The following is a 16,311-nucleotide window of genomic DNA, read 5'->3' as shown; positions in this document are numbered from 1 at the left end:
CACCTGAGTGGCTCAGTCGATTAAGGGTCCGACTTCAGCTCAGGTCATGATCTCACGGTTCGTGGGTTCGAGCCCCATGTCAGGCTCTGTGCTAACAGCTCAGAGCCTGGAGCTGCTTCAGATTCTGTATCTCCCTCTCTCTCTACCCCCCACCCCCACCCCACAACTCGTGTGTGTGTGTGTGTGTGTGTGTGTGTGTGTGTCTGAAAAATAAACATTAAAATTTTTTTTTCATTTTATAATTCAGCATGTATATACAATAGAAATACAATGCTTCTCTTATGACATGCAAATCCTGGCACCCAAGGATACCAAAAATTCTGTGTGGCCAAAAAAAGGAGGTGAGAAGGGTCCGTGGCTGAGCCCTCAGACCACTGTAATGTGGACACACCTCCTGGATGAGATGCCCGTGGATGGAGGAAACCGTTAATATGTGAGCAGTTTGGCCACGCAGACACCACCATATTAGCATAAATGTCTCAGGGCCTAGAGCACAGCCTTCTGACTGACGGAATTTCTTCCACCTCCCCTGTGGCATCCGGAAGCCTACCACGAGACATACTGTAGTTACTATAGTAACTATATCCCTTCTGAACCAGCAGTAATTGGCTTAGGTGAGTCAGCGTGAACCTGCAGTCAGTCATCCCCGACTCTTGGCTCCGTTGTGCTCGCTCGGGGGTTAAGTTAGCCACATGCAACGTTTTACAATCACGAAAAGACCAGACGTCGAGGAACTGGGCTACATGTGCGCTCTGTCTGGGACAAGCCCCAGTCAGTGCATGCAGAGCATGCTCCCCAGACACATGCTCTTCCGACAGCACTGACAGAAGCACATCATTTTGTGTGAAGAATGTCACACAGCGGCCGCCTGGGGGGTTCGGTCGGTTAAGCGTCTGACTCTTGATTTTGGCTCAGGTCATGATCTCATGGTTCATGGATTCAAGCCCTGCATCGGGCTCTGTGCTGACGGCACGGAGCCTGTTTGGGATTCTCAGTCTCCCTCACTCTCTGCCTCCTCTCTGCTGCTCACTCTCTCTCTCTCCTCAAAATAAATAAACATTAAACAAAATTAAAAAAAAATCACAGCTTGTATCTTTCCATGTTCATAACCAGCTATATTAGTATTTCAAGTAAGTTCAGACTGAACAGATACTGGGCCGAAATTTGCACACAATACGCCACAGCTGTTAACAAGACATGCTTTCTGACACGTTACATGTGTTTATTTAACTGCACCCATTTACTTCTGGCTCATGCGTATCATCCCACTGAAAGTTGGCATCTTCATGTACTGGCCTTCCCCGTGCACAGCCGAGGAAACGCAGCGTTACTGAGGAGAAGAGGCTTGCTGGAGGGTCCGTGAGGGGCAGGGCGAGGGCCGCCTCACTCCAGAAGAAAACCTCCTGACTGCCTCCTGCGGGTCATCTCTTTTCAATCTATGGTCACGAGGACACTTGTTTTCTCAGGTCACAGACGTTACGCTATGTATGAGGCAATTAATGCTGCAAGTTCCTTTCTTTTAAATTACTGTGAAATTAAATAAGTTTCAATACAGACAGCCCCTTTCTAATTTTCACATTCTAAGTATAAGAAAAGAAGCAATCATATATTACTTATAAATGTCCTGGTATCATCGATCCTCTTTCAACAAAAAAAAAAGGACAGAAACAGAGCCAGAGGTAGGGAGAGAGAGTGCGAGGCTTGTCAAGGGTGGGTTCAAGATAGGAGTCACTGTGTAAAAGCAGGTCTTACAAGTCAGAATTGGCACAGGCCAACCTGGAAAAGGAGTCTTGGAGAGGATTTCACTGAAAAAATAAAGACACCTGTTAAATTTTAATTTCAGATAAATACCAAATAATTTTTCAGTATGAAAATGCACAAAATATTGTTTTAAAAAATGTAAGTATATCCAAAATACTGCATAGGATGTATTTTTGTCTAAAAAGAGCACTGAAATTAACATTTAATTGGGTGACATTTTTATTTGCTAAGTCTGACAATACTAACCTGGAATCAATTCCCAAAATACTTCTTTAGAAGTGTCAAATCCCATAGTTTAAATTCAACTAAAAACACTTTCCTCCATTTAAACTAGTTTTCTTCTAAGTTAAAAAAAATGCAAATTTTAAGAAACCATGAAACTTTAACAGGGTCCTTTTGTGATGTCAAATCACCTCTGATCACATTCCTGCTCTCTGCATGCATTTTCAGGGCCACAAACTCAACTGCTGTGCAAATATTTAGTATCAGAAAGGAGTGTGGAGGTGACCATTAAAAAGTTACATAAATCGGGGCACCTGGGTGGCTCAGTTGGTTAAGCGTCTGACTTTGGCTCAGGTCATGATCTCATGGTTCGTGGGTTTGAGCCCCATGTCGGGCTCTGTGCTGACAGCTCAGAGCCTGGAGTCTGTTTCAGATTCTGTCTCTCTCTCTCAGAAATAAATAAAAACATTAAAAAAAATTTAAAGTTAAAAAAAAAGTTACATAAATCGACTAAAGACTGTGAGAGGTAAGGAAAACTGGGGTACTAATTTTGAACTGGGTCAAAAGATAGCCAGGGTGGAGATCAGAAGGCAGTTTTTCTTTCGGTTAATTTTCTTAAATGTTCTGGCATAGACATGCATACTAAACATGACTGTACCAAAACTAAAAGAATTTTGGATTTTTTTAAAGAGAAAGCGCATGCATGCACACGTGCGTAAGTGGGGGAAGGACAGAAGGCAAGGGAGAGAGAACTTTAAGCAGGCTCCATGCCCGACTAGGGGCTCAATCTCACAGCAGCAGGATCATGACCTGAGCTGAAATCAAGAGTTGGACAGTCAACCAATTGAGCCACTCCAGAGCCCCGACTCAGTTCCTGTGTAAATCTAAAATTCGCCCAGGTGCCCAGGGTCTCAATGGGTTGATCGTCTGACTCTTGATCTTGGCTCCAGTCATGATCTCACGGTTGGGGGATGGAGCCCATGTCGGGCTCTGCGCTGACAGTATGGAGTCTTCTCGGGATTCTCTCTCTGTTCCTCCCCCTCTCACTCAATCATGTGTGCTCTCTCTAAAGCAGAGAAACTTAAAAAAAAACAACAACAACAAAACACACAGGACCTAAGTCATAGGTAAGCCCACTTTTGCTGAGATCAAAGGTTACTTATCTGCCCAAAGTGAATTCTTTGTACAGTGAGGCCTATGGTTTTGTTTTTTGTTTTTTTTAAATATTTATTCTTGAGAGAGAGAAAGAGGGAGGGAGGGAGAGGGAGACACAGAATCGGAAGCAGCTCCAGACTCCGAGCTGTCAGCACAGAGCCGACGCGGGGCTGCAGCTCGAGCTGTGAGGTCATGACCTGAGCCGAAGCTGGATGCTTAAACGACTGAGACAGGAGCCCCACATGGTTTTTAACCCTGCCTGCATACTGAAATCTGGGTGTTTTTTTTTAAGCTTATTTATCCTGGGGGTGAGGAGGGCAGAGAGCGAGCGAGGGAGAGAGTCCCAGGCACGCTCCTTGTGGTCAGTGGGCTGGCAGGGCTCAAGCTCATGACCTGAGGGGTCACGACGAGCTGAAATCGCAGGCCGGGTGCTTAACCGACGGAGCCACCCAGGAGCCCCGAAATCTCCTGTGGATGAATGCCTGGGCAGAGGCACCACCGACAGTGGTTTTAATTCAATTCATTTCAGGTAAAGCCAGTCAATTGTTTTTACCTGTTCCCCGGGAGATGCTTGGATACCAGCGTGATCAGGAACAGGAAGTGCGACAACACAAGCGCGCCGCGCCCGGGAGTGATGAGAAGCCCCGCCCCGCCCGCCCCGCCGACCTCAGCGGCAAGAGCTGTGACGGAGCCGCACGTGCTTGGTATGTTTCGCTCTTGTCTCCACACCACGCCTTCCGTGCTGGATCTAAACCTTAGAGGAAGTACGTCTCAGGAACTAACACAGTACTGAAGTAAACCTTCAGAAATACACACAACTGTTGTACATATTCTATTATTTACCGTAATAGTGTTCAAATAACCGGTGGTGGCGGCGCCTGGGCCCAGAGGTCATGAGGCGTCTGCCAGGGGCCACCAGATGTCAGGAGGTTAACCACATTCCACGAAGCCTGTGAAGACTGGTGTATTTAAAAAAAATTTTTTTTATAGTTTATTTATTTTTGAGACAGAGAGAGACAGAGGATGAGTTGGGGAAGGGCAGAGAGAGAGGGAGACACAGAATCTGAAACTGGCTCCAGGCTCCGAGCTGTCAGCACAGAGCCCGATGCGGGGCTTGAACCCACGAACCGCGAGATTATTACCTGAGCCGAAGTCGGACGCTTAACCGACTGAGCCATGCAGGCGCCCCGAGACTGGTGTATTTTTAAAGACAATCGTGTTCTCCAGGATGGTAACGACACTACAAAATTACTTCCGAAGCACCATTTTATTCAGTAGTCAGAAAGGAGACAAGCCTCCAGAGGTGGGAAGGGACGTGACGCTGCACAAGAACACAGGGGTACGTGCGCCTAACGCTGACAGTTCACGGAGGCACGCTAGGGTGACCTCAGGATGACCGCCACTATGGTTTTAACATTCACTTTTTAAAAAATCCTTTTTGAGACTGAAAAATAAAAAGAGCCACCAAGAAAGTGAACATCACTCATTAGGCAGACCTCTCTCTCCGTGCAGAGGTGTGCAGACGAGAGAGGCTCCGGAAGCCTCTTCCCGGCTCCCGCAGACACCTCCTTCCCAGAGGGGACTCCTGTGTAGGCAGACAGCTCGCACAAAAGCCATATCCAACTGGGCTTCCTAGCTCCTCACGGGGCTCAAGTAATTAGACCTATAAATTACGCCTCGAGAGGAGTTTATAAATTTGATAAATGCATAAACTGTTTTAGCAGTGTCAACGCGGGGCCTACCAACTGACCTCAATTCTTACAGTGACAAAGAAAGATGACTCTATCCACTTAAAATTCTATGTTCTGTGACCAGCCAAGGGAGCCTCTCACAGAAATGAGTTTGAAAGGACCATCGGGAGACTGAAAAATGAAAATGGCTGGGGGCTGGAGGAGTCAGGGCTCATCATCTGCAATTCTGTCAAAGTCAGCGCAAGGCAGGAAATCACGGGCAAAGTGCTTTTACCTTTCTGATCGCTTCTACTTTGAATTCTTCAATTCAAATTTGGCACTAAGACACATAAAAAACGCTCACATTCTACTCTTGTACTTTCCCAAGGGGGAGGCGGAGGAATGGCCGAGTCCAAATGCTGGTTCCACCACAGGTGGCGACACGGCCTCATCTGTAAAATGGGGACAACAGCAGCATCTTCCTGGCAGAATTACTGCATTAAATGAATTAATATATTTAGAGCTCTTGGAAACTGTCTGGGACGTAGTATCCATGAGAAGGAATTCTTTTTATCTCATATTAAAGATAATTTTTTCTTTTTTATTTTTTTATTTTTTTAATGTTTTATTTACTTCTAGGAGAGAGAGAAAGTGTGAGCAGGGGAGGGTCAGAGAGAGAGGGAGTCACAGACTGAAACAGGCTCCAGGCTCTGAGCTGGCAGTCAGCACAGAGCCCGACGCGGGGCTCGAATCCACGAACCGTGAGATCATGACCCAAGCGAAAGTCGGATGCTTAACCGACTAAGCCACCCAGGCGCCCCTAAAGATAATTTTTTCTTAAAAGAAAAGCTTAACAGCAGCAGAACCCTTTCTACTCAGAAACTATGCCTTGATTTTTCATTATTTGGGGGGCTCAGCTCAAGAGCAGATAGTATGAAAAAGGTTTCTTTTCCCCCAAAGAATAGGAATCCTGTTCACAACACTGTCTTCAAACAATTCTGTCCTAAACTCAGGTCTTGGTAACAAGTCAGTTTCAAGCCTAAAATAATCCCATACCACAAAGTGAGCCTTCACCCTAGTTGCTAAAAACCTCAATCCTTAATCAAGCGGCAGTCATTTTGAGGCATAGGAAAAAATTCACTACAGAATTTTCATTTACTACTTAAGCAAAATAGGGCCAGGGGGAAATACCGTATACAGAATTATTAAATTCTGAGATTTCTAAGTCCTAAAGATAAGCCTGTCGTATGAAAACTATGAAGTTCTCAATAGGTGCTATAAAATAATGAGATTATCTGATACTGTACACAAACCTGATACCCTGCGTAATGGAAAGACTTATTAACAAAGATCCCAGAGTTTAATTAAACACATACAGAAAAACACATACGCTACTACAATACACATATCCAGGAAAAGTTTACATAAGAATTATAAGTTAACTTAGAAAAGTTGCAAAATTGTCAGTCTTTAAGAATGGATATATTAAGGGTTCAACACATGACCTTTAAAGTTTACTTGGGAATATAGAGATAGGTAATTAAAATAAATTGTGCAAACATATATTACATCAATCTGCACAAATTATAAATTCAATGATGCATTAGTACTATGTTCAGTGCAATCAAAACATTATCAGTTACTCTCCCTGCTCCTAATGCTCACGCTCCTAAGTGAAATGTGTTGTAAAACCCGGCGGAATGGTCTGGAAACGGGCTGGAAAGAGACTATCGTGCACTCGTTGGATGAATAAGCAGTCCTTAATTAGCCCATCAGGTTAAGTGCAAGCATTAATGGGCCTTTCCTAAAGTCTAGCTTGACATCTTTCTCCAAACATGGCCAAGAAGAAAGTTCCATTAGCAATATTAATACAAGCTTAGTTGATCATTTTCATTCAATTAACTTCTTTCAATTAAATAGATAGCTTGACAACAGCAGTGATAGAAGACCCGGAGGGGCAGCCGATGACTTGAGCCGCACATTAGTGTGCGAGGGGGCGCGGGTATTAAACGGACTGTAAATCCAGCATTCAATTTGGAAAATGCACTCCCTCTGCCCCCACTCCCTTAACGAGCGATTTTAGCTGACTGGATGTGTTTGCTGCAGAAATTTCATGGCAAGTCAAGCACACTTTATCTTTTTTTTTTCTCCCCTCAGGGCCGGCCGTGGGGGTGACCCCCAGCGCTCCCGCCACAGGGGCCCAGCACCGCTCCCGCCACAGGGGGAAGGGAAGGTCTCTTCAGATGATTTATACGCAACTCGCATTACATCCATGACCTTACCCCGCCTTTCTTAATTTCTCAAGAGATTAAAAAGATGAAATCTGCAAGAGATCTTTTAGTGAAAAACAAAAATGAAAATATTTCAAAAATTTCTTCGTACCTCATCCTGTCGCTAAAAGTACTCAGAGCAATTTCTAAAATATGCATGTGACGATGTAAAAACAAGGTTTTAAAAGAAGGCAAAAGTAAAATGAAAATGAATTTCTTCATTTAAGAAAGTTTTGCAAATTAAGAACGATGCCGGATGCCAACCTATACTTCTGTTCCCATGAAATGAGTCAAGTCAGGGCACATTTGTACATTGTATGACCTCCTACACACACATACACACACACACACACACACCCCCCCGCAGAGTCTATACCTTAAATAACTGGATCCATCGTTTCTGCTCCATCTGTATGCACTGCTGCATTTCCGAGTTAGCTGTGACTCCGATGCTTTGGAACGCTGTGATGTACTCTTCCCGAACTTCTGGCTTGGTTTCCGGATAAGCCAACTTGATGATCCCAAGGCAGGCGTCCCGAAGGCAGCGAGAGAGCATTACGAGCTCTTCCAGGTTGAAAGGCATCATTGACGACTGTCTCTGACCTACGACTGAAAAACACAGTCCGATAGCCTATCATCCTTGTTTTTTTCTCATTTCTCAACACAGCGAAAGGCTTAAGAGGCTTAAAACTTTTCTACCATCTATGCAAACGGACAGGCCGTGAAGCCAACAAAGCCCGGGTTCCTCAAAACTCTCACCTTCTATGGGGTCCCCAAAGAACTCACTGTCATGTATGGAAATCAGTGAGTGGCTGAACAAAGAGCTGAACAGGTAGAAGAGAGGGATGATGCGACTGGAGTCCTCCGGAGCCATCGGGGAGCCCCGGGACAGCACCTGCAGCAGCGGCACCGCAGACCTGGAAGGGGCGCGACAGACAGCGGCGGTTTCGTGGTCGGTCGTCACCGGGGAAGGAGTCAGGGCCCCAGACCAGCACAACCGGGGAAAATAACATTCGCGTTAGCAACGAATTACTTCAAGGGAAGGCAAGTGTAACAATATGGGTTCGTAAATAACTCAAATTAAAAAGGACACAAGTCACCACTCTTTACTGGCGTTCCCGCTACCGTGACCAACTGGGCGGATGCAGCCACAGCGACGGCCGGCGGTCCCCAGAGAGAGGGTCACAGTAAGGAACGCCACTGTTCAAGACACACGCTTTATGTTGGAAGCCGTCCCCCCGCCTTACGTATTTAACAAAGTGTCGTGCTGGTCTAGGAAAAATGTATCCAGCAACTTACACTTAGGAACATTCAAAAGGGCCAAGTATTGAACCCTGACTAGAACCTTCAGGAATAAAGTTTCCTCTCCTCTATGCCGGGCCCTGTTTCTATTCTGCAAGTTTCCTCGCCAGCTCCCGTGAGCGCCCCTGCTCGTCCCAGGGGTCCTGACCTGCAGTGGGGCTCAGTCTCCCCTGTCAGGAGCTGAGAGCTACTCAACTCCCGCCCCCTGGAGTCTGTTCCCTTCCTCTCTTGGTTAAACGTGGCTCCTTGTCCTGCTGAGCACCCGGGAACGGAGGCTCACGCGTGAGCGCTTCCCCGTCTCTGAAGGCCCACAGTCCCCTCAGCCCTGTGCGGGCAGGTGTCGCGGCTGATCACCCTCGTCTCCACTTGTGTATGTCTCTACCTGGACACCTATTTCCACAAAACCACAGGTGTGTATCAGGTGAGCTGTGACCAGGAATACAGAGCCACATGTCACCAACCAATTGCCCACCACTGCCGAGTTACGTGAGAGCACGGAGCAGAGGGAAGGCCAGGCAAGTGTGCTGTCATTCCTGGCGGGGCCCTGGGGAGCCGGCCCGAGCCACCTGGAGCTTTAGGGCATCCAGGGCCCACATCAGGGGACAGCACTGCCACCAGCAGGCTGTGAGAACAGGCCCCAGTGGCGCAGCGTGCACTTGGCTCTCGGGGGAAGCAGCGCACCCTGGATGCAGCATCCTGCAGCGCGCACAGCACTCCATCCTCAGCACTCGCTCAGCGGGGCGATGGCTGCAAGCGCTCCGTCCAGAGTACGGACGCAGTGAGGACGGACCACAGGGACGCGGTACAACCGTCCTAGCTCATGGCCAGAGCCAGGGTGACAGAAAAAGGCTCTTTATGTTAGGGTGAAGCAGGCGTGGGGGCTCTCTTTGAACTGGGGGTCCAGCGAGGGCAGGAGCCCTCCCCCCCGCCCCCAACCCCGGTCCTGGGCCGTTCACAGGGTCAAACTGAGCTGACGCACAGCAGGGGAAAGCGAGGTGTCACATGTCTCGTGGACGTTCATGAAGGCGGAGTGTATCTCTTGGTTCCCGTGCAGCCTGCACAGGTAACAGATGACAGTGATGGACAGACGCCATTTAGGGGGCACGGACGGGTCGGGTCCCAGGCTGTAAGATGCAGAAGGTATCTCCTGAACTTAGAAAAGGGAGAGGCCAGCTTCCAGCTGCCTGTGAGCAGTCCCTGCCCTTAATCGTCACCACTGGTCACACATGTATGTGACGATGCACATCCAATTCTCACACTCATTCCCTGAAAGAGGAGGATGGCTTCTTTTTTCTCCTTAACTCCCATATGGTAAGCAAAGGGGATTAATCATCTTAATTTTAATGAGAGAAACTGCGATTGGTAAGAAGGATCAGATGTGTGCCTCTGGTCCCCTCCAGCAGGCATGTAATGAAGCATGTGTTTCTTGATTCTCTGCTGACCACTCTTTAGGCCATAAACACTGACTCAAGGATTCCTCTGAAAACAGGTCAATCGTAGAGACTTACATGCAAATAAAACAGTCCATAATTTACTGTAATGGAAAAGACACTGGTTCCGAACTCGGAGAGCTGGCTGGTACATGGGCATCGCGGGGCCCACAGATGATGCGTCCCCTCCGGAAACGGCCCCTGGAAGAGGGCTCCCACCCTGGGGCTGTAACCACCGCCATGCCTTGCATCACGGTTTCTCTGCCACAGAAGTTTCTACCAAATGCTTTCCTGCCTAAAATGCGGTTGGTTTTTTAAGAGGGAGGGAGGGAGGGAGAGAGAGAGAGAGAGAGACAGAGAGACAGAGACAGAGACAGAACACACGAACCGGGGAGGGTCAGAAAAGCAGAGGGAGAAAGAATCCCAAGTGGGCTTCGTGCCGTCAGCACAGAGCCTGACACGGGGCTCGATCCCATGAACTAGAAGATCATGACCTGAGCCGAAATCGAGTCAGACGCCTAATCAACTGAGGCACCAGGTGCCCCTGACCTAAAACAAGTTTTAGGAGTACTGCATAGACTACTGTCAGTTCTACTTACTACTGGTGTCGGCGTGACAAGAATTCATCATCAGAACAGTCCTCACAGAGTTAGAGTCAGAGGCACCGCGCCAGCCTCGGGGTCAGGGTGGCGGCCGCACACACCGAGACCCGGCACAGCCCTCCCGCAACAGTAAAGGGATGTCTCACCGCAGAGACAAGCCACGCGCCTGGGCAATCCCGCATGTGCGGCGGTCCCTCAGTCACCCGGGTGCTGCGAGGTCACAGACCCCGGGGCTCCCAGCCCGGGCAGCAAGGCTTGGGGCCCGCGTAGCGATGCACGCCTTCACATGCCATGCCGTCATGCACGTGACGCTCACTAGGACTCAGAGGTCCCGGTGGAAGTCTCGTCATGAAACTATTTCCGAACTGAGTCGATGCCAGCTTCAGGGAAATCGGGCAGCCAAATTTTCAATTCTACTCCAACAGTAGAATTTGGTAAACAGTAAAGTCAAGAAACTTACAGAGTATTAACGCAATCCTAATGCATATCCCATCAAAAGTTTCCTGAGGGACTTTATTTTAATTAAATAAAGAAAATGAAACCCAAATTCTCCAACTGGCTTTTAAGAAATGAGTTTTACAAATTTTGTGTAATTTACCAACTTATGAAGTAATATCAGTAGTTTGCTGTAAAATAATATCATTTTTCTTCACACACCATGACCCTGTCTCCTTACAAGGCCGACACCATGCGCCCCAGGACGTCGGGGGTGCAGGGGCAGGGACCAGCTGCTAGGCTGAGACACTCACAGCCCAGTGATGGTTTCTGGCCCCAAGGATCCCTGATCTTTTGTGCTACACGAACCTGTCCCGTGCCAAGGCTGGCATGGCCGTAAGTGGCTGAAAGGCACCAAGAAACCAAATAAGACATACGTGAAAACCCTACGTTTTTATTTGAGAATGAAAGGATATAAAAGAATTTCTCTAGACATGAAGGCATTCAAGGTTCTCTCCAATCTCGGCCGCTTTTCCCTGCTCATCTCACGCTCTGGGGGGCTGTCAGCTGCTGTGGTGGCATGGTGAGCCCCCTGTGTCACTCAAGACTCTTAACACTAAATGAAGAGACCCAAGTATGTCTCTCAAAGTCAAGCTACTAGCAAACCGACACCCCTTTTTGTTAGAAGACACTTTGTACCAACGCCTTGAATCCTGACCCTGCTGCCCAGGAGATGACCGGGACACACAGGGGCAGACGCGGTCCTTTCTCTGTGCCACCATCTGACACGTCACAGACCAGACAGGGCGTGTTTACATTTTGGACACCCCATCCGCCCTCACCAAAAACACTTTCAACTTCCTGTTAAGGAAGGAAGGAGGAAGGGAGGGAGGGAGGAAGGGAGGGAGGGAGGGAGGGAGGGAGGGAGGGAGGGAGTGGGGACAAAGAGAGAGAAAGGCAGGCACTCCCTTCCAGACTCCTGCCCTGAGCCGAGCTGGGTCTCCTTCACCCAGCAGGCGGCGACCAGCTCCTGAGCTGAGCTGCGGCCAGGACGTGCCTCGGCCGCCGGAGCCGGAGCCCTGCGCTGCTGGTGCGGCGGACGTGGGCGGGCACGGACTCCTGGCGAAGGGGACATCACTGAGGTACGAGGCCACGGCAGCCCGCCACGGAGGCTGTGTGAACGTGTCCACTCAAAATGTATGTGTTAAAGACTCCAGAGTTCGAGCTACCTGATGACTCATATAAGAAAAATAAAATTACGTCAACAGGTGTCATAAACCAGCTTCTATGATGTTTTATGTTTCAGTGTCTGTCAGGGTGTTAGACTTGCTTCAGCTCTGTGTTTTCACTACCAAAAATGTATGAAAGTCATATGGAGCAAAGAAACCTCACGCCTAGTCCTAAGACTAGGACTTAACAAACAAATTTACTCTCAGATAAAGCCATTCACGTAATGTATACAGATACACAACTATAAATGAGGCATTATTTTTATAAAATTGAGACCATCTAGAATCTTTCTTACATAAAATGAGTAGTATTTTAAAATACGATCTTACGATATTGTTAATTAGGTTGCGACTTCCCCAGTGCTTAAGTTCCGCTCATTTCCACGTCCACGTAACACATACCCCGTGATCATCCGAGTTGTCATAGAAGACAGGAGAAACCACAGATGTCTCAGAAACCGGGCATTGAAGGCCAAGCTGTAGAGAAGCCTAAAAAACAAGGGGGAGAGTAAATCAGCACAAGCAAACATTCATTCAATATATTTCCTTAAAACTGAAGAAAGCCACAGACAAAAGACGAAAGTACACGCAGGCAGCATCGGTCCGAACCCCGCAGACGGCACGCTTCCCACACCAGGCGGCTTGCTGGCAGTGATCGTCGGTCCGCGTGCGCCCTTCCCCGGGCGCGCAGTGCTGGGCCGGGGCTGGGCTCAGCCCACGAGGAGGAGACAGGCTGCTGCAGAGCAAGCACTGCGTATTACTGACCGACACGTAACATTTCACCACTACTACCTCACTTTAAGCCACCGTTCTTGAAACAAACATAAAAATTGTGTTTTTAAATGTTAACATGTCAAATAAAATTTAAATGGGGTGCCTGGGTGGCTCAGTCAGTTAAGCAGCAGACTGGATTTTGGCTCAAGTCATGGTCTCATGGTTTGTGGGACTGGGGTCCGCATGGGGCTCTCCCTCTCTCTCTGCCTCTCCCCTGCACACACACAAAAACACTAACATTCTCTCTCTCTCTCAAAATAAATAAGTAAATAAATAATAAATAAAAATAAAAAGTATATTTTAAAGGTTTTTAAAAACCTTCTGTATAATATAAATTTGATTAAAAAAATTACAGACCTTTGCGGATAGAGGGCAGAGGCTTACTGAAGCCCTCTGGGTGCACGCCGCACGCCTGTGGTAGGATATACTGGCTCATCACGATGCTGTAATGAGAACAAACGGAGAGCAGAAGCCCCCGTGCCAGTGTCTGTGGACCATCCAGTCTTACACACGTTGTGTGGGTGCTGACGCTGACAGTGAGTCACCTCTGAGCCAGAATCTGACCCCAATTTGTAAAGCCAGCTCGTGGCAAGGACCGGTGCTCCGGAGCCTGGAGGGCCCTTCGGCCTCCTCAGTGGTGTGGCCACGGCCCCAGGGCCCCCCAAGACCACTTCTGCTCCTTCCCACAAGGAACGACCAATAACGATGAGGGGCGCCTGGGGGGCTCAGTCGGTGTCGGTTAAGTGACTCTTGATTTCAGCTCAGGTCATGATCTCGTGATCTGTGAGATCAAGGCCCGTGTTGGGCTCTGTGCTGACGACACGGAGCCTGCTTGGGATGCCCTCTCTCTCCGCTCCCCCTGCCCCTCTGGCTCATTCTCTCCCTCTTAAAACAAATAAATAAGCTTAAAAAAATAATAGTGCCTGCTCCATCTCTGAGTTATTTAAAATGCTTACCACACATCTAACATGTAAATAGTGTTAAATTTTGACTTTCCTTCCTCTACGGACTTTTATAGACTATGAAGGACGCCCAAACCACCACATGTAAAACACAGAGAGTAAAAAGCTAGGAAAACTCCAAACTTTCGGCATAAAAGACTTCTGGACAGTAATATTTGCTGGCCTTATTTCTCTTCAATCGAGAAATTGAGTTCTTTTAGAAATATGTTATCTAGTATAATTTTACTGATAGCAACAAGATTACTAAGATTGTGTTAACTATTAATACTGAAACTTAGCACCTCAGAAATCTGGAATTATACACTTTCCTCCCGTGGTCTCCTTTGCTCTTCTGTCCCAAGAGCAGACAGAACAGCCACACGGCATGGGCAACAGTTCATCGCGCCTTCCCAGAAACATGCGGACGCGGGAGCCCGGGAGGGAGCGCCAGGCCCCGCGCGCACGCGTGGGGGGCAGCGGCCGGGCTCTCCCGGTGCGTGTCGTCTTCCAGCGCGGCCCCCTAACACTGTAACTACCGCCTTTCCACCTAAATATATATACATTGTTCGGAAACGCCATTTTAATGACTACACACTTCAAAAGTTGTCATTTCAGACTTAACTTTGAAACAACTGTAGTCCCTAATCACTCAGTAGGCAAAAATAAAACAAATTATTAAACAGTTGTATAAATTACAAGGGCGCCCGGGTGGATCAGTCAGTTAAGCGTCTCTTGATTTCAGCTCAGGTCACGATTTCATGGTTGTGAGAGCTCCTCCTCACTGACACTGAGAAGCCTGCTTGGGATCCTTTCCGTCTCTCTGTCTCTCTGTCAGTCTCTCCCCCCTTCCCCCCACCCCCCACTCTCCGAACTGGTACTCTCTCACTCTCTCTCAAAATAAACAAACATTTTATATAAAAAAAAATGTTATTAACTACTGAAGGTTACTTAGTTTGGGGCTTTACTGCTAAAAGGTAAGGAAGAGGGCGCCTGGGCAGCTCAGTCGGTTAAGCGTCCGACTTGGGCTCAGGTCATGATCTCACAACTTGTGGGTTTGAGCCCCGCGTCGGGCTCCGTGCTGACAGCCTGGAGCCTGGGTCCTGCCTCAGATTCTGTGTTTCCCTTTCTCTCTGCTCCTCCCCCACTCTCACTCTGTCTCTTGAAAATAAACATTAACCAAAATAATAATAAAAAAATAAAAGATAAGGAAGTAACACGCTGTTTATGTAAACTGGGATATATTGAAAATTACCCATTAAGTTTTGTTTAGCTGAGATAAACCTATGAGTTAATTAGTAAAGGGCCACATTTTCAACCCAGGTCATAAATTCAGGCCAGTTGTGTGGGGACTATTTAAGTTGTTGAGGAGAACAGAGTGAGGGGCCCGGCTCACACACGGGCAGGAAGGCATTCTCGGACACCTCCTCTGCATGTGACTTGACGGTGTCACAGGGAAGAGAACCCTGGTGACTCAGCCACCCAAAGTCACGCTCCGCTTGTAGACACAGAACAGACGTCACACTTTTCCTGCCGATGCCACCGGCAAGGGCAGTGTCAAACGCACACGTAACATTTCACCTCTGAGAAAACACGGGATGAAAACTGAAGTTTAAATTTCCTTCATTATTACAAAAGTTTTAAGACGTATTTCAGTCGGAAGCAACTTGCCAATGAAGTTTTCTTCACAAAGTGAAAACTAAGACTAGGAGAGAAGTTTCGGGGCGCGGCGCTCTGTTAACCCCCGGGGCTAAAACCACACCCTTTACACACTATTTCCCTTTCCCTGACAACTGCTGCCATTTGAAATCGAACACACTGAACTTTCCCACATACTGCAGTTTCATTAAAATGGGGGGAAGTAGGGGCACCTGGGGGCTCAGTCGGTTAAGCATCAGACTTCAGCTCAGGTCATGATTCTGCAGTTTGTGGGTTCGAGCCCTGTATCAGGCTCTGTGCTGGAGCTGCTTCAGATTCTGTGTCTCCCTCTCTCTCTGCCCCGCCCCTGCTCACACTCTGTCTCTCTCTCAAAAATAAATAACAATGAATAAACTGGGGAAAACAGTATTAATGACCTTTGATGCTTACCCTTATAATTTCTTAACATCACTCTTAAAAAATACACTTAAGAAGATCAACATAACCGGGGCGCCTGGGTGGCTTAGTCGGTTAAGCGTCCGACTTTCGCTCAGGTCATGATCTCGCGGTTCGTGGGTTCGAGCCCCGCGTTGGGCTCTGTGCTGACTGCCAGCTCAGAGCCTGGAGCCTGTTTCAGTCTGTGACTCCCTATCTCTCTGACCCTCCCCTGCTCACGCTGTCTCTCTCTCTCTCTCTCTCCTAGAAATAAATAAAACATTAAAAAAAAAAAAAGATCAACATAACCTTCATGTATGCTTTTCACAAGTTGACTTGTATAGCTTGTAAATCAGTTATCACTCACAAATGTTCAGAAAATTCTTAGAAGTTTCAAAACTCACTTACTGCTAAATTTGACCAATCAACACCACTTTATTAATTGGGTGT

The 16,311-nt window shown here is 47.7% G+C and overlaps 1 protein-coding gene across 1 annotated transcript in view; it reads right to left on the bottom strand.

Moving 5' to 3' along the window:
• The window catches only part of UBE3C (ubiquitin protein ligase E3C), a 113,576-nt gene that overhangs the window by 52,146 nt on the left and 45,119 nt on the right, over positions 1–16,311 (bottom strand). Inside the window, exons 11-13 of the mRNA XM_039255853.1 lie at positions 12,479–12,565; positions 7,838–7,995; positions 7,455–7,687 (exon numbers count right to left, since the gene is read on the bottom strand). Coding sequence (XP_039111784.1) covers positions 7,455–7,687; positions 7,838–7,995; positions 12,479–12,565 — 478 coding nt within the window. The remainder of the gene's footprint in view (positions 1–7,454; positions 7,688–7,837; positions 7,996–12,478; positions 12,566–16,311) is intronic.

The sequence above is a fragment of the Hyaena hyaena genome, unplaced genomic scaffold, assembly GCF_003009895.1.
Source record: "Hyaena hyaena isolate Hyena2069 unplaced genomic scaffold, ASM300989v1 scaffold_548, whole genome shotgun sequence".
In the NCBI taxonomy this organism is placed as follows: domain Eukaryota; kingdom Metazoa; phylum Chordata; class Mammalia; order Carnivora; family Hyaenidae; genus Hyaena; species Hyaena hyaena.
Note: the sequence above shows the minus strand (reverse complement) of the source record. Positions and strands in the feature narration are given on the sequence as shown.